The sequence below is a fragment of the Chlamydotis macqueenii genome, chromosome Z (assembly GCF_036417535.1).
Source record: "Chlamydotis macqueenii isolate bChlMac1 chromosome Z, bChlMac1.mat, whole genome shotgun sequence".
NCBI lineage: Eukaryota > Metazoa > Chordata > Aves > Otidiformes > Otididae > Chlamydotis > Chlamydotis macqueenii.
The window spans coordinates 2,575,525-2,601,612 of record NC_141593.1 but is presented as its reverse complement, the minus strand read 5'-3'; the positions used below and the strand labels follow the sequence as shown (position 1 = coordinate 2,601,612).

Below are 26,088 nucleotides of genomic sequence, written 5' to 3'. Positions count from 1 at the left end.
TTCTACAGCCTGTATTACCCCTAAACCCTTCATATCTGAATTTGAAGGTCAGAAGGTAAATTACAACTTGCTTCTTTGACCCTGCCAGCTAGCATATGCAAGGAAATTTCCTCATGCTATCCCGACTTTGACAAGGAACCAGGGTGAATTAGTGAATGCTGTGACGGGACATGAACATAGGACAGACTAAAGTGATGGGCGCTCCAGCAGGAACCACCAAATCACCTAACTTTTGCCTTAGGGCCTTCTGAGGAGTCTTTGCTCCCTTCTAGTTTTCTACTTCCTTTTTTTTTTTCCCCCTCCCAGTGAAAAAGCAACTTGAAAATGAAGAAAAGGGCAATTGGGAACATTTTCCTGATTTCATTGTTGAAATAGAAGAAGCTCTTGTTGTGCTTGAGGGGACGGGAGGTTCTGACAGTTCCACTTACAAATCCTGTTATTAGACAGACAAAGAAAGGTTATGTTCATGATGAGCCATCTCTGCTGACTTATTATTTACATTCCAGAGATATTAAACAGCTCTTGCTTTTCCAAGAACTCACTGGCATGTACCTACTTCCTTAATTTGCAAATATTCATCTTCTTTAGTCCTCAATAGAAAATGATGGCAGCTTTTTGAGTTAGGTCAACAAGTCACTCTGTTCGTGTAGACTGTGATCCCTCCACACTATGAGCTGGCAGCTCTCTAAAAGCTTCATAGACATTTCTGTTTTGGACTTGGGCTTCTTGAACCTTCTTCAGGCCAGGAAATTACTTGCTACAAAGCATAGATCTCAGCCAAAGACACAATTTGCCCCTTAAATTTTAGGGGCTCAGAACTGCAGAGTCATTGTGTCTGGGACTTCATTGTGGAAGGGACTTCTGGAGAACATCTAGTCCAATGCTCTGCTTAGAGCAAGCTCAGCTAAAGGACGTTGTTCAGGGCTGTGTTTTAGGGTCAGGTTTTGAATATCTCCAAGGATGGAGACTCCACAACCTCTCTGGGCAACCTTTGCCAGTGTCTGATTACCTGTACAGAGGAAAAAAAAAGCTTTTTTTCTTGTGTTCAAATGAAATTTCCTGTATTTAAATTTGTGCCCATTACCTCTTGCCATGTCACTGGGCACTGGTGAGAAGAGTCTGGCTCCATCTTCTTTACTCAGATACTTGTACACTGAGCCTTGTCTTCTCCCAGTTGAACAGCCCCAGCTCTCTCCGCCTCACCTCATACAACAGATGCTCCAATTCCTTCATCATCGTAGTGGTTTGTCACTGGACTCTCTCCACTATGTTCCTGTCCCTTGAACTGGGAGGACAGTGCCGCGTGCCAACGACAAACCTATGCAAACACCATGGGTGCAGGACCCAGGCAGGGGAGCGGGATGCACCACCCAAACATGCAAGACCTCCTCCAGGCTCCAGCAGCAGAACAAGGGTATGAAGGGACTCTGGGAGGTAAGCTGGCATACGATACCCTCACAGATCCTCACCAGTTTACTGCCTCCTGGGCAGATCCTACCAAGTTCCCCAGGGCTCCCACCATGCTCTAATTGGAGCAACTCGCTCTTTGGGGCTGCCTGGAAATTTATTCTAAGCATCTTGGCAGTTGTCAGCCGTTAATGTTTTTGGCAGGCTCATTTCCATTTAAGTTCAATGAACGTCTCTGCAGCATAGTCAGGAGGATGCTCCTCTTCCATCACAACTTTAGTTAAAACAGTATAGGATGAAAGAAAGAAAACATCTCAGCCTTCTCCAGCTAGAGAGATCAATGACTACAGACCGGGATAGAACAAATTGACAATCTTAGTCTGTTACCAGCAGTGAACAGCATGACTGGGACAGGCTCAGTGCTAATCAGTGGTATCAGAAAAGAGACTGGACGAGATGCAGTAAAAACCTGCTTTATCACAGGGAAAGACGGGACAGAGCTGACTTTCCAGCACATGTTGGAGTTGAAGGTAAAGTAAGCACAAAGTGTAGCTTTTCCTGTTGTTCCCTACCAAAAAAAAAAAAAAAAACCATTTATCAGCTCTGGGCTATTTAAAGAGCAAGCTCTGGGCTCTGTCAGGGGATCAACACTGGAAAGCAAATACTAACAGGGTGTCCCTTTACAGCACGAGGGTACCTCCAATCAAGGAGCTGGCTGGTCACTCTTAGAAAAAGGCTGCGGCCTCAAAGCATCCTCCTGCCTGCTTTAAGGAAAAAAATAGTTCTCTTCCCCCTCACTAGAACTGCTCTTTCCTTTTTTCTTTGTTTCTCCTCCTGATGATTAGCCATTTAAATTAGACTGGGAGACCTGGAAGCTGTAGAAGTATTCTATATTGCTTTTCATTTACTGAGATAAATGATTCACCCCATCTGGATGCTATACTGGCACATCCTCCTCCTCTGTCCACGTCCCCTGGTGCCAGGAGTGGTGTCACATCAAGGTTTTCACTGCCACAGCATTAAACTCCACTTAAAAGCTGATGGAACCAATGGAAGGGTTGGTTTGGGGCTGAAGAAAGACAAAGCATTGGTTCAGTCTACTGCTCACATAGCCTGGGCATGCTAGAGAAACTGGCGGATCCCTGCAGCGATGGCTCATCAGCCTTTTCCCTGGATGCTGCTGGATGGTGGATCCTGATCCACCACGAAGGCCACAGCTGCTCCATCACTTAACTTTCAGCCGTTGCAGAAAAGCCAGAGCAGATCTGTTTGCGTCCCTTTGGCACCTTGACCGACAGTACAAGGGCTCCGCACAAACCAACGGCACAGACGCCTTGGAGGGCATGGTGGGCTTTGTCTCCGTTACTGCTTTGGGGCAGAAGGGAAGAAACAGCACACACCTGAGCAGTTCCTGTTTGATAATGTGGGTCTCGGTCTTTAAAATAGTTGGGCCACCACTGTGCCTTTGTGGAAGATCCCCTATCACCATCACAAGTGTTCAGTGTTTGTAACAAAAGGTCCTTCGCTCCAGGGCTGTTTTGCTGCCATCCAAACACTCAGCAGCAAACCTGCCCTAATAAAACGCGTGGCTGTGCCACGTAGGCTCCTTAACGGTCCACAGCTGGAAGTGACATTTTCACTAGCGTGCAAAACATCTCAAATGTAATTAGAGGAGGAGAAGAGCTTTGGGGAAAACAGAATCACTTTGCTTGCTTGACTCTGTCAGTTGTATAATTTAGTGTCATGTAGGGAAACATACTCCTTTCCCCAACTGTCCCTAGCCAAAAGAACAGTTATTCGTCCCATTTATCCTCCTTTCCAAAAGGCTTCAAGCTGACAGCTGGGGGATGCTGAGCAAGGACCCTCTGCGTACGTCTGCAAGGTCTTCACACGACCATCTTGCCTTTTTCCCAGGCGATGCTAGAAGTCTGTGCTTTCCAGATGTTGGACAGACAGGTGGGATTGTAAGCACCTTGTCACGCGTCTCTGCAGTCATGAGCGCGATCAAGTCTTGACTTTAGAAGATGTAACACAGATAATGATATTACTGCTTTGTTTAGCTAAAACCCCAACTTGCAGCACCTTCCTTTGCCCCTCTTGGGAACTGCCACCACCTGCCCCAGCCTATATTCACCCCTAAAATATCAAGCTGTCCTGACACATGCAGAAACATGGGAAGACGGGATAAAAAGAGGGATAAAGAGGCGAACCTGGTGGATTCACCATGCACCAGGCACCTGGTTCCTGACCTTGCTTTAGTGAATATTTACTATTTTTCGCAAAGCAAAAGCAGGTGGGATCAAATCCTTGCTGGCAGAACCACATCCAAGCTTGGATACAGATGTGTCCATGGAAGTTAAACTGTCTCCACTCTTCGTAGCCATATCAATTGATTTTCCTTTCCATCCCTTGTCTATCCCTCACAGATCCTTGGTTTGGTTTTGAAAACCATTGATGCCTGATCAAGGATAATAGTTGTCATTACCGGTGCTTATGTTCCCATAGGAATAAAAGAAAAATCCTGCTTGGGACATTGACTGCTCAAGGGCCAGTGAAGAACTGGTGCTGCCCAGCCATTCACAACCATCAACCAGCACTGCACAGCCTCCTAATTACATTATTTTTTTTTTAATTTTCACATTTTCTGAAACATAAAGTAATGACCATTGCAAAGACAGTTGATCAGCCTGGTGTCCTCTGACATTTTTTATACCCTGCCTGGTTAGATGACCATCCATCCCTAAACCCCACCACATCAGGTATCACCCAGAAAGCAGTAGGAGTTTGGATAGCAGTGTCAGATCACTAGAAATGGAGCGTTAATTGTGAGGTGTTAAAAATTACAGCATCTAGCTTTGCATCAGTACATCTCAAAACACTTTAAGAAGGTGAATAATTTTTATCCCTGATTTACATAATTGAAAATGAGGTACAGGGATGTGATTTACACAAGGTCATTCAGCAAACCAGTGGCAGAATAAAAATAGATCCGTTTTGTATCTCTCTCCTTTAGGATCACGTTAGTTCACACCACAACATTTCTCATCAGAGCAGACAGACAACGCAAAACCTCTCACAACCTTTGAGAAAGCAAAAGCTTAACATTTGGGATGTAGGTCCCCTGCTCCTACCCCTCCCCGTTGTCTATGCGACTTGTTCAGTCCAGAACTTGACTCAGGTCAAAAACCACTCATAAATTACTCTCAGACAACCTCCCCCCCCGCCGACCCCGACACACACACACACATCTTACAGATAAACCACTCCTGTGCAAAACCACTTAACAGCTCAGAGTGAAGATGCAACAATTTCTCAGATGGTATTCTCGCGATTGAAGCACATCTAGTGTTTTATTGAGGCACACTTGATGTAAAAGCATTTAATAAAGGTGCAGGATAATTCATCCCCAGGAGGAGCAAAGGAGGCTTGTAGAAAAGAGAAGCTTTTACAGAATGGTAACTCTAGAGCTAAATCTGGCCCTTTGAGCTCTTTCCACTCTGTACTGAAGTGTTCTGCAGTTACAGGAGATTGGGAAGAAATGAATGACTGCGCAAGGTCAACACTGAGGTCTTCACCTTCTTTCCAAGTCTGCCTTTTTATGCGCTTGCATCTTTTATTTTTCTACTTTATGTCAACTCTGGACTGTGAGATCTTTGCAGTGTCTTCCACTTCTGCTGTAATGCCTGTGTCACACCTTTGTGACGGGACTGTTGAGTGTAAGAAAAAACCTTCCACTGCAGAGAGAGGAAGGTGCATGGCATGTCAGGAGGGCTCTGCAGGTCAGTGCTGGGGTCTCCCAAGGGGCTGAAGCCAGATTTCAGCAATCTGAAGGACTAAGTAGCCATGATGTGGTTGCTGGCGTGCTACACAGGTCTGCAGCTTGCATGCAGCTTGCATGCCTCTGAAGTGTTAACTTCAGTCCATCCAGAAAGATACAGGAACCATCAACAAAACAGGGGGCTTGATGGACTGTCCTCCCCTTGGACAGTTTTACATGTCCATTTATCTTCATCTCACTTTTTATTTAAAGTAGAAAATACTCCAGAAATCTTCCCCATGGATAAACAGAGTTTATGAGGCAATAGTCAAGCACTGAGAAGAGGGCTTAGAAAAATCCTTCTCAAGTCTGACAGCTGAGGAAAGTCTTACAAAGGGTTAAAAAGGCAGATCTTTAGGTTTCTTTTAATAATTTATGGTCTACAAGTGCCCCAAAGGCTTGGAATCACGTCTGTGATTTGCAGAAACATACCTCTGGAAAAGTCACGTGCTGTGAGCTCAAGGCCTGGGCAACTTGAGATCTGACTCAAGATGGAGAATCCTTCAGAGAACGAAAGGAAAAAAAGGGCATGCTGGTGGTGTTGAGTTGGGTCCAGATCAAGAAAGGAGAATAAGATACTTTCTCCTTTGGAAAAGCCACCCAAAAGGAGTCACTGGGGCCGTTAGGCTGTTTAAAACTCAATTAGACAATGCCATAGTCATCGGTGTAACTGAGAGAAGAGCCCCGTTAAGGCAAAGAAGAAGTTGGGCTGCATAACCTGGTTATTTACTTCTGTCTTTGCTCCTTTAACAACACAGAGAAATTTAGCTTATCCATAATTAGACTCTTCCTGGCTCCCCTTGGCTGATGGCAACTGAGATAATAGAGAATCTGAAATTAATTACTTTAGAAAGACTCCTTATCATATGGTTTCAAATCTACTCAGGCAGGTGAGGGAGCTAAATCCAGATTTCCCATATCTCCTTGTTGCAAGGAGAAAAGGGCAGCAAAAAAAAAAAAGAAAACAACAAGCTTTTTCTAGGTAAATTATTCTGTTACTGAGAAACTTCAAGTCATTCTTCCAAAATGGTGATTTAGTCCTGAAATCAGACAAAAAATTGAGGCTTATATTTAGAAAGCCAGCATTTCTACAACCGTGCAGATACTGATCTTGCATAAATGTAGAAGTAAATGAACTGAGATATGAGAAAATACATAGTGCCTATCTGAGATCAGGAGATGGGGAGTCTGGAAATTTGCTCAGGGAGTCTAAGCATATGAGGTCGAACATCAGTATCTCAAAGTAAACAGGGGCAAGATAAAAGGATATGGAGCAAAACTTAAAACTACATTTCATTCATTCATTCATTGTTACCAGACTCCTGCTGGTGAGCTCTAAACATTTGAAAAATCAGGAACAAGTTCTTTGAAATCACAGTTGCAAAGTCTCTAAAATGTTTGTTTTCAAATGAGCACTGATTTCCTCCCTAATCAATTTTACTGAAGTCAAGAGGAATTTGATGGGGGCTTCATCCCTCCTTTATATCTCACACACAGATGCCACTCAGCAGTTTTTTGGGGAAAAATGGCATTTGAAAGCATTAAAGTGGGGCCATAAAACCGGCACACTTTTCCAGAGGAAGAAAACGCAGTGTTTGCGATTTAAAGACCTTCTGATGGTCTTCGCCATTGCAATTACTCTCTCTTCAACTCTGAACACCCTGCTGCAGTCAAATTTCAGCGAGAGGATAAACAAAATCGGGATGTGAACTGGGAGCAAAGCCACTCCAGCAAAACTTCGCTGATGGGGGTGGACGTGGAGCTGGACTTCATGGCAAAGAAGCCACCTTGGGCAAGCCTTTTAAATGTATTTCGTCCTGAAACGGGGGCAGGTTGGTCAACTACATGCTGAAATCAGGCCGTGTTTGAAAGAAAGAGAAGCCTTGTGATGGTCAGCAGTTCCCTTAACTAGCCCATAGGTGCTAAAGGCACCTACTACGCCTCAAAACAGGCTGATGCTGTCATTGAGGCTGAGAATTAAGACAATTAGGAAAAGAACATCAGTCATGTTCCACGTATTCAGCATATGAGGAGCAATGGGGTAGGACAGTGCGAGGCTGAGTCTTCCACAGACCATTGACAAAGAACTATTTAGTACAAAAAAAAGAAAAAAAAAACCAAAACTAAGGAAAGAATGATCAACATCTGATGCCTCAAAGTATTGGTAAACACAAGCACATTTTTGCTTAATATCCAAAGTCCCCCAAGTGTCCGACAAAAAACATACACAGCCCTCGACCCCTGACTCCACTACTCCTTTCCAAAAAAAAAAAAATCAGAGCCAGGAATTTCTAACCAGTGGCACAGCCAATTTACATAAATTATATAGAGAGAGCAGGCGTACATGCAAAGGAGAGCTACAGCCTGGGATCCCAGCAGTAATAAATACTCTACCCTCCCAAGAAACTGTCACGCTGCATGGTGTGAAGTTTTAGATAGGATTTGCCTTTCACGTTACTAATGCAAGAACAATGAAGACAACATATGTTATGATTTAAACTAGAGTTGTCCTTCCTTCGGAGGGGAAAAATAAGTACATTTTTTCTGAAGAAAACCTGAGCATGTGGTTAGTCCAAGGCTTGCAGATCTGGCAAAAACTCTATTAACTATTATGTAAAAATGGAAACAAGTGGTCTGAGGGAAATGAGGAAAGAGAATATGAGGTTGCAACGTGTATTTATATTCATAAATATGAAGTACTTTTTTTCCAGTTCTGGGCACATAGTTTACTATTTTAGTTGACTTGCAGTGGCTGTCTGGGTACCTGCTCTTAGCCCACGGCAAATTTAAACTAATTGAGCCTATTTACTGCCTAGCCTAAGGCTAAACTCTGTTCGTTCCCCTTGCCACTAACCAAGAGCACGCAGGTAGCAATTGCCACAGCTCAGCTGCGATGTGGTAACTCCCCGACCTGTATGAACAGCATCATCAGTGGCACGGAGAAGGTGAACCCCCATCACTCGTGCAAGAAGGAAAAGGCAGCTAAATCACCTAGATTAACAGGATTTGCTTGTCACGCAGCAAAGAGCAGACCCATGGGACTCATTGCTGTGGGATGTTGTGGAGAGTCTGGACAAGCACTTGAACGAGAAAATTCACTTAAAGTTACTCAATGGGCAAAAATTATATCAAGTTTCAGAGATGCCCTGGGCTACACACAGTAAGATGCAGAGGACTGGGGAAGGATTACACCTGCTTGCTCAGTTCCTCCTCTTCCTCAAGTACCCAGTGATGTTGCTGTTGGAAATAGCTGCTGGGCTCGACAGACCCCCACTCTGACCCCGTTCTCATCTTCCTACATCCCAGCCTGTTTGCCTGCCTGAGCCCTACGGATCAGCTCTGATCTGGTGGGTGTATTTCATCCTGTTAGCACGACCAGTTTTCAGGAAGCCACAATATTTCTTGAGGAAAATGTTTTTTAGTAGACATTTTAGCTGCTAGTATATTTGAAAATGAGTCTGGCAGTCCGTGTTGATTTTTTTTCTTCACTCAGAAGGACACCTGAACCACCCTTGCACCTGTACAGACATGTGTTTGATGAGCTAAAACTCCAGTGGGTATCTTGATAGCCCATTCCATTTCTGCATCTAAACTGCCAATTCCAAGAATAAGTGTTTTGGCAACCAAAATCAGGTAAAAGCAGCTCCCTTACCGCATTCAGCACCAGCTATGTAGCAGGATATTACAGAGGCCAATCAACTAAATTGTCCTGTGTTGTGGGAGTGATAAATACAAGCCCAAAGCTGGCAGTGGCTGGGAGTAAACCATCACGTGCGGTGGTTTGTTGTATTTCGCATATTTCACAACAGAGAGAGGCTACAATAAGAATTATTTTTTTCTTTTTTTTTTTTTTAATGAAAGTAAGGAGGCAAATTTCTAGTGGGAGAGTCTGATCCAGAGGTAGCATCTTTCATTAATATTGCATGAGATGCAGCCTTCCCCATCTGCCACAATTTGGAGAAGTCAAGAAGATGATGGCCAGGACTTGTCCATACTGACATGTAGCCCCAGCCCAGCCACAAACCAGCTGCCTCAGTACAACCAGGTAACGATGGTGTATTCCTGCTGCCATTCCTCCCAGGACTTCCATAAATACTTCTGCCCAAACCGCCTCATTAATGCTGACCCAGGTGGGTCTACAGGAGCCATCAAGCTTCACCTTTGGGCTGCAGCAAGGGCCTGCCGTTAGCGAGCAAGTAACTGTTAAGGCAAGATCACCTCCTGTAGATGAAGATGGGATGGGATGAGATGTCATCACAGCAGTGCGAGTGATGCATTTGTTACGAGATGCTGCTCGGTGCCTGAATAACAACACCAATGACTGTGATAGCATCACTGAGCACTGTTCAGCCATTTATGAATCCAGCCAGGGTGTCCAGCAGCAGGGAGATGTCAGAATCTCTCAGCAGGACACTGCACGCTCACTGGCTTATGTAGTGATTTTAATCAAGACAGACACAGATCTTTACTTCCACCTTCTAAAGCTCGTTGTGTTATGCCAGGCTGCATTACCCCATGTGTCGGTGTCAGGCTGATAGCATTAAATTGCTGGGAAAGTGCTGTACTGGCCTGTGAAAAAGGTATTGCATTAACAGAGTCAGCGTGTTGGAATAAGAGGCTGGATGGCTTTGCTTTGGAGGAGGTATCATTATCTGTGCTGTGGTGGTGGCCATAAGCTCGGACTGAAGCTGGGGACACATTGGAGCAAATGCTATGGGAGATGGTCTCCTGCACGGCGGGGCTATGTCTAGACAGGAAAGCCAGCACACAGGATCCAGGTAAAACCCTTGAGATCACCCAGCCGGCAGCAGAGCTGGGAACAGTGCCCCACGTCCATGGAGGAGGACGTGCTTCCTCGAGTGAAAACACCATCCCGACCTCTCCCACCCTGACCTGACCTTTGTTGTCGTGCCAGATCCGCACTTTGCAGAGATCTCCCAGGCTCAGCATGTCCGAGAAGTTGAATTCGTCCATCTGGTTCCTCTCAAACTTGTTAGACTTGTTGGACTCCTTCAGAGCCAAGGTCCCGCTGTCCCCGTTCTCCCCGAACAGGATCAAGGACACGTTGGCGTCGGTGCCTGCTCCTGGAAGGAGAGAGCAAGGCACATCGTCATGGCCAGCCTGCCATGTAGGGCTGACATCCAGCTCCCAGTTCCATGGAAATGGAGGCAGCAAAGGCAGGCAGGAAAAGGCTGCAGTGATGCTAAAGTTTCTCTGGGCACATACAACAAATTTCGGTGAATTTCTGCAGCATCCTGCAAGGAGGACACCCCAGGGTAGCATGGTCTCCTTCTGCAGTTCCACAACCTGCCTTTTGGAGAGTTCAAGGCCAAATCATCACCTGCAGTGACCTTATGAATATTTTAGCTGGAAGCGTTACAACATTTTTACCTGGCATTATTTATAATTTGACCAAAATTATTGCTTTCTATTTTTGATGCCATAATAAAAAAGCAGATTTATAAAAGAAATTTGATTCCACGTGGGCAGTCATTCATTCAAAACCCTTAAATTTTGGAAAATGAAAATGAGAACATCGAACCCAAATGCGTCTTAGAAAGAAACTCAGCCTCTGCTGCCCTCAGTTAGACAGCCCAGCTTTGAAATCTCCAACCACCTGCCAAGCTGTTTCTTACACAAGAGTATCGTAAATCCACTTTGGGCCACACGGACAGTATTTCCCACAGCTCCATTCACAACGTAACGCAGAGACAAAGTTGGGAGGGACTGAAAACTTTTTGAGAAAGCTACCACTTCTTCAGGATAATTATTTTAATACAGAAATTAGGAAGAAAGCACAACTCTTCTTATACAAGGACTGAAAAAAATACTAAAAGAGAAAAAAAAAAAGAGGAGAAAAAGCATCATATAGAGAAAAAGCAAAACAACATTTGATGTCCACGTGAAAAATCACCTACGTTAAATTGCAGCTAATTTTCAGCAGTTCCCTGGGAAGGACTTCAGAAGGAAAAGAAAGCATCAGAGATTCAGGCAGTTCATCTGACTGTACCTTTTATGACCCTAAAGCTTGCTGAGGTGAGGAACAAAGCAAACTGAAGTCCATTTCCTTACAAGGAGCAGGCTCCCAATTAATGCAAGGTCTCAAAAAAGCACAGAAACAACTGTTTCTTAGCAAAACCTTCCCTGCAGGAAGAAGCTTATGAAGGCCTCACGCCGTGACATTTCCCTCAGAAGCAATTAGCAGGAGATGGGAGAGAAAAGAACAGAAATTGCTGAATCAATGTACATTTCATCTGTTTGGGTCTCTTGATTTTGTTTGCTGTTGTTAATTCCAGGAAACTGTCAGGCACATTTGGGAACTGTAGCAGATTTGACAAATGGGGAGATGATGGAACTGTGGTTGCCTGAACTGGCAATGAGTGCAACAGCTCATGGGTCGATACAGGGGTCTGCAGCGCTGAACTTCATCATCGACACCCTGAACATTGACAGAGTGGTTCCTCAGCAGATTTCCAGATAACGTTAAATTTGGGGGAGTGACTGACACGCTGAATGGCTGGATTCCAACCCAGATGGACCTTGAGAAACTTGAGGACTAGGCAAGCAGAAATCCCAAGAAGTTTAAGGGGAAATGCGAAGTTCTGCCTCTGGGGTTGAATAAATGCTGCACGTGTACACACTGGGGAGCTGAAAAAGACCCAGAGGTAACATTCATATTCAGGCTGAATCTGAGCTAACAGCAAGTTCTCAGTGTTCAACGCAAACCATGTATTTGGCTACATCAGGAAGAGCACGGTCAACAGCTGAAGGGAAGCTCTCATCTCCTTTGCTCAGCACTGAGGAGCCCATATTTAGACCATGGTGCCAGTTTGGGTCCTCAGGTCACGTCGAGACACTGAGGAGGGCTCAGCAGATGGTTGCCAAGATGGACAGGAGCTGGGGCATACAACTGTGAGGAGAGGCCAAGGCAGATGAGCTGGGGCAGGTGAACAAGGTTCCCTTGACCACGTGGAGGGACAGTGATAACAACGACAGGGTCGTGTGCTGCGAAGACGTCAGACTATACCCCCCAGAGCCACAGCCACAAATTGCTGGGGAGGTTCAGGCTGGGCATCAGGAAAAAAAAAAATATATATTTCTTAGGCAAATGGTAGAGGTCTGGATCAGGTGCCTGGGGAGATGGTGGCATCACCATCCCTGGATGTGTCTGAGACTCAGCTGGTCAGACTTTTAGCCGATTTGACCTAGTGTTGGCAAAAGTCCTTTGAACAGGAAGATGGATGAAATAACCTCCAGAGGCTCCAGACCAACAAATGTCTATGATTTTATGACTCTCGCTGAGCAGCTGCATCATTTTTAAACAAACTATAGGCTTGAGTCACAGCCTTCTGAGGCCAAAGAATGTCCTTCTTTTGACTTAACAGAGAATTGGATAAGGCACTAGGAAATGACACCAACTGTCCTAAATTATGTAATTTGTAGGCTGTAGTGAGCTGACAACATACTAATTAGTCTTATAACAGCAGAGATAAAAACCTCCTACTTCATTAATCCTTGGAAAATGAGAAAGCAGTATTTATTCTTTCTCCATCTTTATTGCATTACCATGTATATGATGCCTGCATATAGAATATAGAAAGTCTGTGTAAATTTAAATTAACAGGTGAGGACATTTTTGTGCCACAGAAAGAGCTACCAGGTGGTCCAGCTCTTATTGCAGCTGTGTCTGTGGGGCATACCTTGAAGAAAATGAGATTGTGAGTTACTTCTCTAACAAGATCAAAAGTAAATCAAGATCTTGGTTTTCACCGAAGATTACCCATCTAACTTGGGATGTACCTGCTGTAACAACCTCTTCTGTCCTTATCTCAGTGGGTACTCTGAGAGCTGCCATCTGAGGTACTTCTGGTGGTCTCTGGATTTGACCCTTGAAAGACAGGAGATTCAACCTTCGCAAGAGAGGAGTCTTTCCCTGATGCAATCTCTGTATGTTACGTGATCGTCCAAGTTGGAATGACTTCTGGAAAGCCAAGCTGTAACTCAAAGGTTTCTTTAAGGAAAAAGTAAAACAGAATTGTTGACTGCTGCTTCCTAGTTTGCCGCAGGACACTTTTTGTGGAATTAACTTTCCCTAACTCTAGCCATCTAGCCTAACCTCATTGTGCTGGCTCTGTCTGAATCTGACAAAGATAGACTGACAGAGACCCTCCAGAGGATGATTCAGACCACTGATTAAGACTTCTCTCCCAGATGAAATGGTCACAGACAGTCTAGACTGGAAGGAGTTAAGCCTACAAGTAAAATTTTTGTGAGAGTGATAAATGGGTGGGACGAATCCTACCCTACACTTTCTTTTGCTGTTTGTTTCAACGCCTCTCGTGCACTGGAAAGTTGAAAGCTGTTGCAGAGAAAAACTTTCTGCCTAGAAATAAACACGTCTGATTCTACTCACTGCGGAGCATTGCTGTCCCTAGACTATGTCAATGTGGCAGAAGACGACATAACAAGTTTAAACTAAATGTCAAGGATGAAATCCAAAGATGAAATGTCAAGGATGAATTGGTCCAACCGGAAGTAATCATGGAATATATAATGGTCAAAGAGGGGAGAGGGTTCATGACTTGTACCCTCTTTAGATAAGCTGGATCAAGTTCAGCGTTATGTCAGTGTGCTCTGTGATCTAATCCTAAACAGGCTCTCTGAAACCTCTCTGTAATCCGCTCTTTCCTACTGTTCCTCACTGTTCGGAACGAAATAAAACGTGTCATCATTAATACCCATCATCCTTCATTCAATGGGAAGGGCAGATCTGTCTGCTGTTGCTGTCATCTTCTAGTCTCCTCTCGTTTCTCTTTCCATTGCCTCGGTGAGGTAGGGACAGATTTCACAAAAAGGTCACAGAAAGATCTTCCATTATACTAGATGGATTGCCACATACATGAACAAATCTTCCTCTCTCTTTTGTTTTTTTGTATGTCACTACATGTTTTCCAGACCAGCAGCAGGCAGAGCAGATAGATAGATCAAAAATGGTCAGGTGGTACAAAGACACTCTGCCAGGGGAATTTTTATATTCTCAGATCACACCTCACAGGCTGCATAAATTACCACTGGTAAATCCAGAAAGAAAATTAAAAAAAAATAGAATAAGAGGTAGAGATCAGGACATGATTATGTGAACTGGTGTGGCAGAGTCCCCTTTGAGGCTCAACCTTTCAAACAAGCTGTCTGCAAGATAATGTCTAACTTGCCCCGTTTTGGCACGAGGCAGCTTGTATGTGGTTGCAGCTTTCATCCAGCAGCCTGACAGAAGTTCTCATGAGAAGAGGCAGCGATCCCAGGAAATGACAGAGAAATCCCATTTCTTGGCTCTCGAAGCTCTACAGATTGTTTTATACTCCGTTCCACCTCTTCTCTCTGGTGTGCATTTAGGGATGGTTTTGCAAGGCCTGAGATAAATGGTCTCAAAATGCTTTGAAACGGAGGGTGAATTATTGCTCCTCTCTTTGGCCAAAGCAGATAGTGCTGACTGAAAACTTGGACCCCACCAGCTTTGACTGTAGCCCTTTTTTTCTATCCTACGTGGATGGACCTGACCTGACCAAAAAGAAAAAGGGGCCTCCTGACCATTGCAACATGATCTAGCAATAGGTTCTGTTAAAGTGTCTTCAGAAGAAGCCCAAACATTTTATGCCCAGTGCTCAGATAAGGATGAATCCCACAGAGTAGCAGTTATGATGAACAGCCATCCAAAATGGAGGTGTTCCAGCATAGTAGGGCTAAATTATGCATTTTTAAACATAATTTCAAATTAAGTAGGAGATGTTTGCCATTGCTAAAAATCAAACTTCATACTAGAAAAGTCATGAAATATCCACCATGGACTTGCCTCCAACATCGCTGGTTTTAACCTGAAGAGTGTATGTGGTGTCCTCCATCATCTGCTCCTCATTTATCACAGCTGGCATCTCACACACAAGACTTCCCTTAGGATTTTTCAGCTTTGACAGCCATTCACCATACGTAAATGTGGCCACTTCTTGATTAGTCAGGTTCTTCAGGGTGATCTGTGAAGAGGCAAAATAGGGGAAAACACTTCAGCAGAACGTCAACCACCAGCTGAACGAGGGCAAAGATCAAGCCTATGAAGTGCACAGTGTGGTAGGACATGGGTAGAGTTTGGTCACAGTTTCAAAACCAATTCTGGGCTAAATGAGCTCTTTGCCACAGGTAATATTTGCTGTGGTGACTTGTCCTGAGGAGCGGTCTTCATAATGTTGGATCTTTTCATGCACGGGGAGAAATTTGGTCCTCTGACCTAAGTTACAGACAAAGCTAATCTGTAAGAGAGTCAGACCTTTCCTGGAAGATAGTATGGATGGAATTAAGTCTAAAGAAGAAGTAACACAGAGTTATTGAAAACCTCACTACCTCCCCTTGAAGTACACGGTGTCATTCTTTTGCCGGCCCCCTCTGTGCAAACACACAGCAATCATTGTAGAGATACACAAACCAACCCCAAACTAGTTAAAAGCAAGGCACAAGATAAAATTAGGCCAGCAAAACTTAATGCTTCACACCCTTCTCCCTCTGGGAAAAGGTGACAGAACAAACAGCATGCAACAGATATTAGTCACGCTGTCTAATGTGTCATGAGAAGGAGCTCAGATGCTGTGGTGATAAGAACAGAACAAGAACATATTTAGAACAAGCCAGTGAGTTATTCCAACAAACACCTAATAAAATACCCGCTTTTATGTGTCCTGTGGAACGTGGGCTCAGTGGAGCACCAATCCACTGGGAGAAAGGCTTGTCTACAGCAAAAACTTAGCAGTAAATTCTCACTAAACTGGGGGAGCTGGAGGGACAGAGCTGCAAATTACCAGTTTTGTTACCATCCAACAGAAACAGAGCCCATACCTGATGGAACCAGTGCATCAAGAAACAGTGCACATCTGCAAGGCACATCTCTGCAAAGGCCATGGAAACACGAGCCCTGATGAGTCAGAGAAGTGTGACATGATATTAGGAATAAATTAATCACAGAGATGTGGAAAATGGTAAGTTACAAGGGACACCTGGACATGTCTAGTCCCACCTTCTGCTCCAAGCAGGGCTAACTGCAAGGCCATGTCCAACTGAGTTTTGAAAGTCTTCAAGAGTGGATATCCCCCCAAACATTGTGGGCTTCCATCCTAGGGCTGCATCACTGTCCTTGGGAAGATTTTCTTTTTTTTTCGTTATATCTGATCAGGATTTTCCTTGTTGCAACATGTGTCCATTGCCTCACACCCTTTCACTGATCACCTCTGAGAAGAGACTGGATCGATGGCCTCTACAAGAGACGGCAATTAGATTTGCCCTCAGCCTTTTCTTCTCAAGGCTGAAAAACACCATTTACCTCAGACTTTCCTGGTATGCCATAGGCATCAACCCCTTGACTATCTTAGTCACCTTCTGCCGCACTCTCATATACCAGCCTAAGAAACGTATAAAACTTCTCTTCAGATAAAATGTGCTCAAGTTCTGTCCTCAAACTGCACGTGTTCCAGTCCATGCACTTCTGTTGACCCCAACCAAGCTTTTCCAGAGCCTTTAGCATGTCAAAATAAGAACATTGCTCCAGTTTATAAAAAAAAAAAAAATATTTTAAAGAGGGCAGTGGCTACACCGAAGCTGAAGCACTAGTTGTGCTGTTCCTCGAGTAGGACACCCATCTGGGGTTTTTTTCTCTGTGTGACGCTAAACAGGGATCTGTAGGACCCCACCTTCACCCCAGCGGTACAGGACATTTTGGGCTGTTGCAGCTGCCCCACTTTTCTCAAAAGCCGCTTATTCACAGCCGGTGATGCTATTACTTTGTGGTCAGAAAACTGCTCTGTGAGTCAAGAGACGCTGAATCAAATCCTTGCTTTGAACCAAGCAGAAATCAGGTCTCCACCACCCCAGCTGGTGCCCTCTCTGCTGGGGCACAGACCAGAAGGAAGTCTCCTCTCTCAAGGATGCGTGAACAACGCCTACACCCTTTTAAGACTCCAGTCTAGAAACTTTACTTTGGCTAAAATGTGCAAATTTGAACCGTGAATAATCTCAGGTTGACTGAAAATGCCTTTCCCCCCGGCCTTGGTGCATAAACTCTTTGGTATAAAAGGTTCAGCCAGCTCTACCTCTGCCCTGTGCTGAAATGAGCGCGACACTTAGCAGCAAAATGTCCTGAGCAAAGCTTGCAGGGAAATGTCAGGAAAGCAGCGGGGGGTAGAAGCAGATTACAGCTGCCAGCTGGAGAGCACTCACAGACAGAGAGGTCAGACCTCTCGCAAATAACCGGCCCATGCCCAGCGCTCCAGATGCTGTCTGGGAAAAACCTGTCTGGTTACCAAAAGCGCCAGAGCAAAACGCCCTCTCTTTCCACCCCCACCCCCTCACCCAGGATGAGCAATTTCATCCATACACAGCTTCACGTGAGCAGTTGCACGGACAGAGTGAGCAGCCTCTGCTCTCTGGATCCGGGACGGTGCTCCAGAGAGAGCGGACGGGATCCGTATATACGAGCTCTGTTTGCTCAAGGGAGATGGCAGCACAAGATGTGGAGGCAGCTGATGGCCCACTCCCAGGGTGGAAGCGTTGCCTTACCTAGCACGGACCGCCTAATCGCTGGGCATCCAGCCCAAGCGCATGGTGCTGGCCATCCCTACAGTCGGTGGTCAGAGATGGGTGTCACCAGGGAACCAACACGTCCCACCCAAGCTGGGGACAGGTCAACAGCCGTGCAAGGCATCTCTCCCTGTCTCAGATGTGTTTCTCTGCTGACTACAGAGGAGGCCTAAATAGTTTTGTAGAAGAGGTGAAAGCTGAATGAAGCTTTTTCAGCGACTAAAATAGCACAAAATGAATCCCATCCTACAAGGAGATGTTTGCAGGTGCTGCACACACACAGGATGATGCAGGATTTTGATCATAAGGGTCAAGAAAGTCATCTCAGGTTGCTGAGCTGAAACTATTTTTATTTTCTATCTGTTCTTCTCAGAAAAATTAGCTACCGCTTAGCAATGAGACTGCTGCTTTACATTGCATCTAAACTATTTTTTAGGATATTTTTAGGATAAATTTAGGAAATTCTTTTAAAATAGAAGGAGGTAGATATAGACTAGATAGAAGGAAGAAATATTTTACGCAGAGGTTGGTGGAACACTGTCCCAGGTTGCTCAGAGAGTTGGTGGATGCCTCATCCCTGGAAACATTCCAGGCCAGGTTGGCCGGGGCTCTGAGCAACCTGATCTGGTTGGAGATGTCCCTGCTCCTGGCAGGGGAGTTGGACTGGATGGGCTTTAAAGGCCCCTTCCAACCCAAACCATCCCATGAGTCTGTGATTCTATACCTAGAACTTGCTGTGGACATCCTGCATGCTTTTAAGCTCAAACTTTATCACTAATTACGCATGGATTTTCACTGGACTGTAGAACACCTATAAAAAAAAAAAACAAAAAGAAAGCAGGAGTAGTGTATGTGAATAAGATGTTGATCATTTTCTTTGTAGCTGAGCAAATACCAGAGCTGACAGGAACTTTAAACGAGCGACATGAAATTAATAGTGTGCCGTACGCTGTAACAGAAAGGTTTGCAACACCCAATCATTTGATTTACCGCTACCCAGCTTTCTCCCAGCTGCAGTGTAAAATGGTAAAACATGCTCCACAGCAGCTCATGCCCCACAAACACCAAAATACAAAGGCCCTGGGTTTCATTTTTGAAGACTCAACCACACGTTTTTATGGTTCTGTTGCGTGCCGTTAGTCTTCGCTTAAAAACAGGGTCCTCTGATTGTAAAACAAAAAGACTTTCCTCTGTTGCAAAGAACAACAGCCAGCTTCAGCTACACAATGAATTGTGTCAAATGCTCTTAATCTCCTTTATACAAAGGAAAAAGAAAGGAATAAAGCCCAAGTCCCACATTCAGGATTATTGGTGACGTTTGAATGCAATGCAATTAGTGCTTCATTAAGACAGCTTCTTATCTGCCTGGCTTTGACAGCACAAAGTAACATTAAAATTCTAAGGGAAGCAACTCTGCAGAATTCGACAGTCTTACAATTCCTGTCATTTCACTCACAGAGCTTTCATCCCTTCTCATTTCTAGCTTTTCAAATTCCTATCTAAGGCACTGGGCTGTGTGTGAAATCACCACGTGCTCTGAGGAATCAGCTACAGCAGGAGGAGGTTTCCAAAGCATTCATTTAGATAAGTTTCCTAAACAGAAGTCACTATTTTTTTATGCTGAAGGTGGTGAGGCACAGGCCCAGGTTGCCCAGAGAGGTGGTGGATGCCCCATCCCTGGAAACATTCCAGGCCAGGTTGGCCGGGGCTCTGAGCAACCTGATCTGGTTGGAGATGTCCCTGCTCCTTGCAGGGGGGTTGGACCGGATGGCCTTTAAAGGACCCTTCCAACCCAAACCATTCTGTAATTTCATTATTCTATTCTCTGATTTTTCAGAAACACAAAGCAGTGTCGTGGTAGCGTCGATGTGGAAGAATGTCAGATTCAGCTTTAGGTTGAAGGCAAATATCCCAACTCTGTGTCTCTCCCAGTAGTGGTGAGATCAGAAAATGTTGCTCAGCTGCAGAGAGCTTTCGGTGTGTATTTCTGTGCAAAACTATAATCAATAATATTCATTCTGGCCCAGCACATCACTAATCAAATTTTCTTCCCTCCAGAGGATTGTCAGCATTTAAAACTTATTGCCACTTTCAGTGCAGTTTGAATCTGTGGCACCAACTTCATTACTTCACTGAGATTCTGAATGAAATGTCAATGTATTTTATCTAGACAGGAAAAAAAAATACTACTTCCTTGCTTGTAAATTGAACCTTTTGGCTGTGTACAACATAATTGATAATTCATGCATTTTAATTGGTATTTATGCACTTCTATTTCTGGTAAACTAAAAGCAGTATAAATTATGGCCAGCAACAGTTTACAAAAAGACCAAAGAGAATTTAAAAGATCATTTATTGTTATTTTAATGGAAGAAGAAAACTGAGAATATCCTGTAGATAAATGGAGCAACAAATGGTTAATTACAGGGTTGATGGCTTAATCTAGCTTCTCATTTCACTGTGCTAGTTAGCACTGACTGTGAACCATCTGTCTGAGAGTTTAGCACTACCCCCACAAGTATTTCATTATGCGGTTTTAATATGCACTTTTGACAGAAATGGAAGTGGGCTCAGATCAGTTTTCATGTCACACCAGGCTACATAAGTTTTCAAGGCTGGAATACAAATCAAGAGAACACAAATCCTCCCCCCCCCTCTTCCAGAGCGCTCCTGTCCCCACTTTCTGCCTGGGAATGCAAATGCTATGTTTAACTTTGCAGGGAAGGTGGGAAAGAAAACTAATAAATAAAGTTTTCTACGTATCACTGGAGCTCGAAGATCCTCCATGCTCTGTTTCTCTAAGAAAAATAGAAACTATGGGTATGATTTTCAAAAGCTACTAAAACCCTGGTCTGAAAGAGTTGCGTGCATGGTCTGCCTGTTGCTTCGGTAGAGCTGTAAGAGGGCTAGAAACCCATCATCTGGGTCCAAACGAGAGATGTTTTTGCCCAGTTCTCTAGGAAAGCCTTGTTTTTTGTAGGACGGTCCAGCAGGCTGGACAACCAGACAGAGCTGGCAAGAGGAAGGTGGGAAAGTGCCACCTGTCACTAAAGATGCCACTGTGCCTTGCCTGTGAGCTACTGTTAATTCATGACTGCAAGATCAGGAACGTCTCTGGATGAATAAGCTTTATTTGATTTCATTGTATGTCAATACGATTTATAAAACTCAGGAGAAAGTGTCTGGGAACTGGCAAAGAGAGTTTGACCAAGGTGACTGAATCAAATCAGAGAACAGATTGAGTTATTTCTTAGGCACAGAGAGAAAAAAAAATGTGTGTCTGGGGCATCTATTCTGAAGATACATGCTGAAGGCCCAATGCTTTGGAAAGCTGCACAAAAGTTGCTGGAAAAAAAAGTTAGAAGTGGCAAAGCTCAAGCACAAAAAGGTACTGTGCTGCAGAAACACTTTTCAGACCATGCTGACGGAGGTGAAGAGCAGTTCATCACCTCACTGGAAACTGGTGGCCACCTAGGACCAGTGTTTAGAAACACGTTTTTTATGGGAAAAGGAGAGCTTCAGAATGGTCAAACAGGATAAAGGATCCAGTTAAAACACCTTGCACTATTCTTTCTGACCACAGGTTAAACTATTGGGTCTTAACCTATTCTCATTAAAAAGTCAAGATACAGAAATCCAGCATGATATCTTCTCCAGAAAAAAAAAAAAACATGCTAAATAAAAGCAGTAGAGATGTGTTCCTCCCTTAAAGACATCTAAAGGTGTGGAATCAGCACATCACTCCATCGCTGTCTTAGACAGATAATTACAGGGACCCATAACAAGCAAACAACATTTTACTGCCCAAATCTGAGTGACATTTACGTGGGGCTGGTGGTCTGGTAGAAAAGATAAAGGCAAGCACAGTGGGGCCAGAGCAGGGCAGGGGTCTGCAGGAGCGGGGTCTGGTGGCAAGCCAAGGCTCTTTCGCAGAGAGGAAGAGTGAGACGTGATAGCTGAGAGTGTGGTAAAATGTGGCACAGCTTTTGTCCTCTCTCTTTTTTGACTCAAATCCTGCAGGAAAAGACTATGAGAAACCAAATGGAAAGAGGCAGGAAATAAAAACGAGTCACTCGCTGCCCTTCTCCTCTTTCTCAAGAGCTGAGAGGCTTCAACACAGGCAGGGAGCAGAGAGACGCGTTATGTGGAGGGCATTACCGTTTCCAGGAACCAGTGCGGGCGAGTGCCCTTCCCGTCCGTCCGGATCCTCATCTTCCTGAGGGGTGCGATGTCAGCGATCTCCAAAATGAAACTGTCCTCTTGGCCTCGCTCAAACCTGCGGGGATGGGAAGACCGAGGAGGTTTCCCGCTGCTTTACAGTGCTGTTGCATCGCGATCCCTGTCCGTGCCGCAACTCGCACCTTGCCAACAGCCTCAAATCAAAAGTTTATGAGTGCGTGTTATTGGGCTTGAGCTTTTCCGTCCTGTGGTCGTGAGCTACTGTGTTTTTGGCAAGACACCCCAGTGCAGATTTGACAGGGGTTCCTCCTTCCCTGGAAAATCAAGCCCATACGAGGCCGCTGGAGCGGTTCCAGGCAGCCCCTAGCATACGCTATTGCTCTGTTTGTAACCAGAAAAATAGAGACTCACAGTCAGGTTTCCCTGCATCACCTTCCTCCTGGCATCTGCCCATGTGCCTGCCCTCAGCCCATCCCTGCTAGGAGGCAAAGCAATTTTCCTTAATCTTCTTTTGCTAAGATGCAGCACAGACGAAGCCCATAGCTTCACATCTGCTGTGGTGACAGACAGTTGCTGCAGCTGAACTAAATACGCCACCTTGGTCACAAGTCAGAGCCCAACGCCTAAGTGTAGTAGGTGCAGGCAAATTTTGTTAGAAAGGAGCCAAAACCTACCGGCCCATACTCCTCTCCTGAATTTGGGGAAATTTGGATTTACAAACTAGCTGGGTCTTTGGTAAGAACCTAAAGATCTTACCCTACGCTTGGCTGCTTGGCACAAGGATGTGTAGGAACTGCTCATCCATAGCAATCAGCAGAAAGCAGGAAAAAGGGAAAAACTAACATATGTTTCTTGAAGAATATATTACACTGGCTAGGACTGCAGGTACCTTGCCTCCCTCTTAGCACCAATGGTGCCAGGAAGAAGGCCTTGCTCTGGTGCAAGTGCTGCCTCAGGCTCAATACTACTCTGTTTAGAGTAAGCGTACCTTCTAGGTTTGTCCCCCAAAATACTCTGACAGACCTGCTGTGGGCTTGGAGATGGAAATCCAACCCTTGCTAAGTAGAAGGGTGGCCAAATCCAGGGGGTCTGCCAAGCACTGCCATGACCGCTCTACTGTTGAGGTTCCTCCTCCATGCAAACTTCTCCCTGTGAGGGACTTACCCCAATCTACTGAGAGCTTTGGAGAGAGCTCTGCAAACTGTGGGCACTACAATAATACAGACAATCCATAATGATGATATCTCATTCCTGGCAACCTACTTAGCCTCCTACAGCTGTGAAGTGCCAGGATATGGAGAAAATAAAAAAAAACCATTTCTTTACCAACATCTGCTCAGATTACACCCTGCAGCATGAATGTGATTATCCTCGAACCATTATCTCAGCCTGCATAGCTGCAGATGTTAGGAACGGGCATTGGCTCGAGCCTCTCAATTTTCGTCCAGTCATTGCTTACCCTGCACTCCCGGAGGCATTTGGATAGGGCACTTTGGTCCCCGGCCATTTCTAGTTATTAAGGGTTGTGTTTGCTATTTGAAAACCTCCCCTCTGTTGTTATTTGTCTTTCTGTGGTACCGGATACCAAGACAGCCTGTCTCACTGTGAGAAAGAATGTGCTTTTGTGCCTGGACTGGATTGATTTCCACTTCTATTTAAGAAAAAGGTGTGACCCTTCCAGCCTGAATTATCCCATGATCTTGTGGTCAGTTTTCATTACAATCACTATTACCTACCAAGCTTCATACAAGTCTCTCACTCTGCTCCTTTCCAGGCTGAACAACTCTAAGTTAAACAGTCTGTTAGCAAAACAAACCGTTATTTATCTTCAGTAAATGCCCTGTTTAGAGTTTGTAAGGCTGATACTCACCTGCTACTTCCAAGAAGTCATTGTACTAGAATGGAACAATTGCTAAAGTGACAAACTGGGTGACCCAAGAGCTCTTTTCTGTCCCTAATTTATATGAACATGAACATAAGCCTGAAAAAAAAAATTTTTTTTTGAGAAGTACCCAGACAGACTGACTGCCACTATTCCTTTTCCAGGACACTGAAACATTTCTCTGACGGATTTCATTAAGCTTTCCTACCCATGCCTGCACTTCTAAATATTTCTGTTGCCCAGAGGTCTTGGCAATAACAGTAATGTAGCTAAAATTGCCTTAAATCTGCGGCAGGTTCTTCGTAATGCACTAAGCCGCTGTGAGTGAATTGGCACTGGATGGCCTCGATGGAGACGGAGCTGGATGGAGACTGGTGGGAGCGGTGTGGAAACAGGTAGTATGTGTGCTGGGGGCATCTGGAGAGGGTGCTAATGAGATGACAGGAGGTCTGTACAGCTGGAGGTGTGATACAGGGCACCTCCAGCCAGCAGAGATGTGCCAGTAAATCCTCAAAGAATAATACAGCATCCTGGGGATAGTAACATATTAGTAGCTGTATTTTACATGTCCTCCTTCTTGATACAGCCCCAATGAGTTTTCAATAGCTTTTGCAGGTCTTCTACTGAGAGAAGACAGTCCAAGCAACTAATAAGATACAAAGTGTGTGGCTCTCCTTTATCGCATTTTCTATCCATCCCACTCATGTAGACAAATGTTATTTTTTTTTATAGGCCACATAGTTTGGGGATATCTCTTGCCTGTCCAGGTTGAGTGAAACTGCAATCCCTCTCTTGAGGGCTTGGAGATGTCTTGGTCCCTTTTAGATATTTTTGGTTGACATACTCTGATGTGAACTTTGCTTTACTTGTAAATACAAACAGTATTGGTCCATTTTCCCACCTACTAGAATTGAATTTGGGCTTAAAATAGTGGAAGATGGATCAGTCTGGGATTGCCAGACACTGGTAACTCAGGTGCCTTTCCCAACATATTGGATGTCTCTGTGATGCGGAGAAGGGCCAAGAGCTATGGTTTTCTGCATGACTCAGCCATGTTTCTCATGGATATTTTAGTCAACAGCACCTCTGCTACATTTCTTTTCAGAGCAAACAAGACTCATGCTTGTTACTAACCGAACACATGAAGGTTTCAAGCTTAGCTGAACACGTTTGCCCAGACACCCACTGTGCTATAACAGCTGGAAGTAAAACATCCCCTGAGCAAACACCTCTATGCAGGGAGCCTTATCTTCAATTACCCACCCCACACGCGATGCACAAAGCTGTGGCAGAGGAAGTGCCTCGCCAGGAGGCTGAGGAAGAGTCCAGCATCACCTCAGCAAGCTGAGCTCGAACCATGTGGCCAAATGCTCCAGCCCTCCTGACGCTCCGTAGATGCTTTGCTGATTAACATCACAGGCAGTCAATTAATTAAATTTAAGACTGATTAAGCCCATTTTTTAAAGATGGTTAGTGCCATGTTCATTCTTGCCAAAGCTTTCAGTACTGAGGGAGGTGCTAGAAAGGAACAGGAAAGCTTCAGGAAATGGATCAGTGGCACGTGGGGTTTTTTTTGGCTTATGGAAGTGCTGGCATCAGACTAGGATTACAGTGTTTGTTAGCTGTCTCTGCTGAAGAAAACATGAGATTTCACCTTTTTAGGAAAATCAGAGCACGCAATGCAGCACTCTGCACAGCTCAGAGCCCACTTCCATCTCTCTGCACCATAAAGCCACGTCTGGGCAGACAGGTGTCATTGATTGTCCCTTTCGTGCCAGCTGTGGACAAGGTGGCTCTGGTTCAAAAACCACATGGTTACGCTAGTGTGGCACAGAGCCTGATCTAAGAAGCCTGCTTCTCAGCAGGGCCCTCAGGCTCTGGCGTCCCTCATGAGGCTTCTGGACCAAGCTGGCTGACATCTGGCTAGCTCAGCAAATGGGAGGAGCAGACAGAGGAGAGTCAGCACCTTCCCATCACAGGCAATTCCCAAGGCAGCTGTGTGCATGTTGGCTTGTCTTTCTTTCGTTATGCATTTACTCATACATTCCCACTAAATAATGATTAAATTAAATGACTTCTTTTCCCACCAAAGATGCATTTTGCAGAAATTGCACCTGTGGTTTCATGCAGCATCCACAGTTCCTTTTGAAGACGATGCAGGACTTCACAATTCACAATTTTTTTTTCA

General features: G+C 44.7%; 1 protein-coding gene across 1 annotated transcript in view; it reads right to left on the bottom strand.

The window, feature by feature from the left end:
- The window catches only part of LOXHD1 (lipoxygenase homology PLAT domains 1), a gene marked incomplete at its 5' end in the record, with an annotated part of 126,386 nt that overhangs the window by 6,908 nt on the left and 93,390 nt on the right, over nt 1–26,088 (bottom strand). The window contains 3 exons of the mRNA XM_086770808.1: nt 10,123–10,308; nt 15,075–15,252; nt 21,998–22,115. Coding sequence (XP_086626934.1) covers nt 10,123–10,308; nt 15,075–15,252; nt 21,998–22,115 — 482 coding nt within the window. The remainder of the gene's footprint in view (nt 1–10,122; nt 10,309–15,074; nt 15,253–21,997; nt 22,116–26,088) is intronic.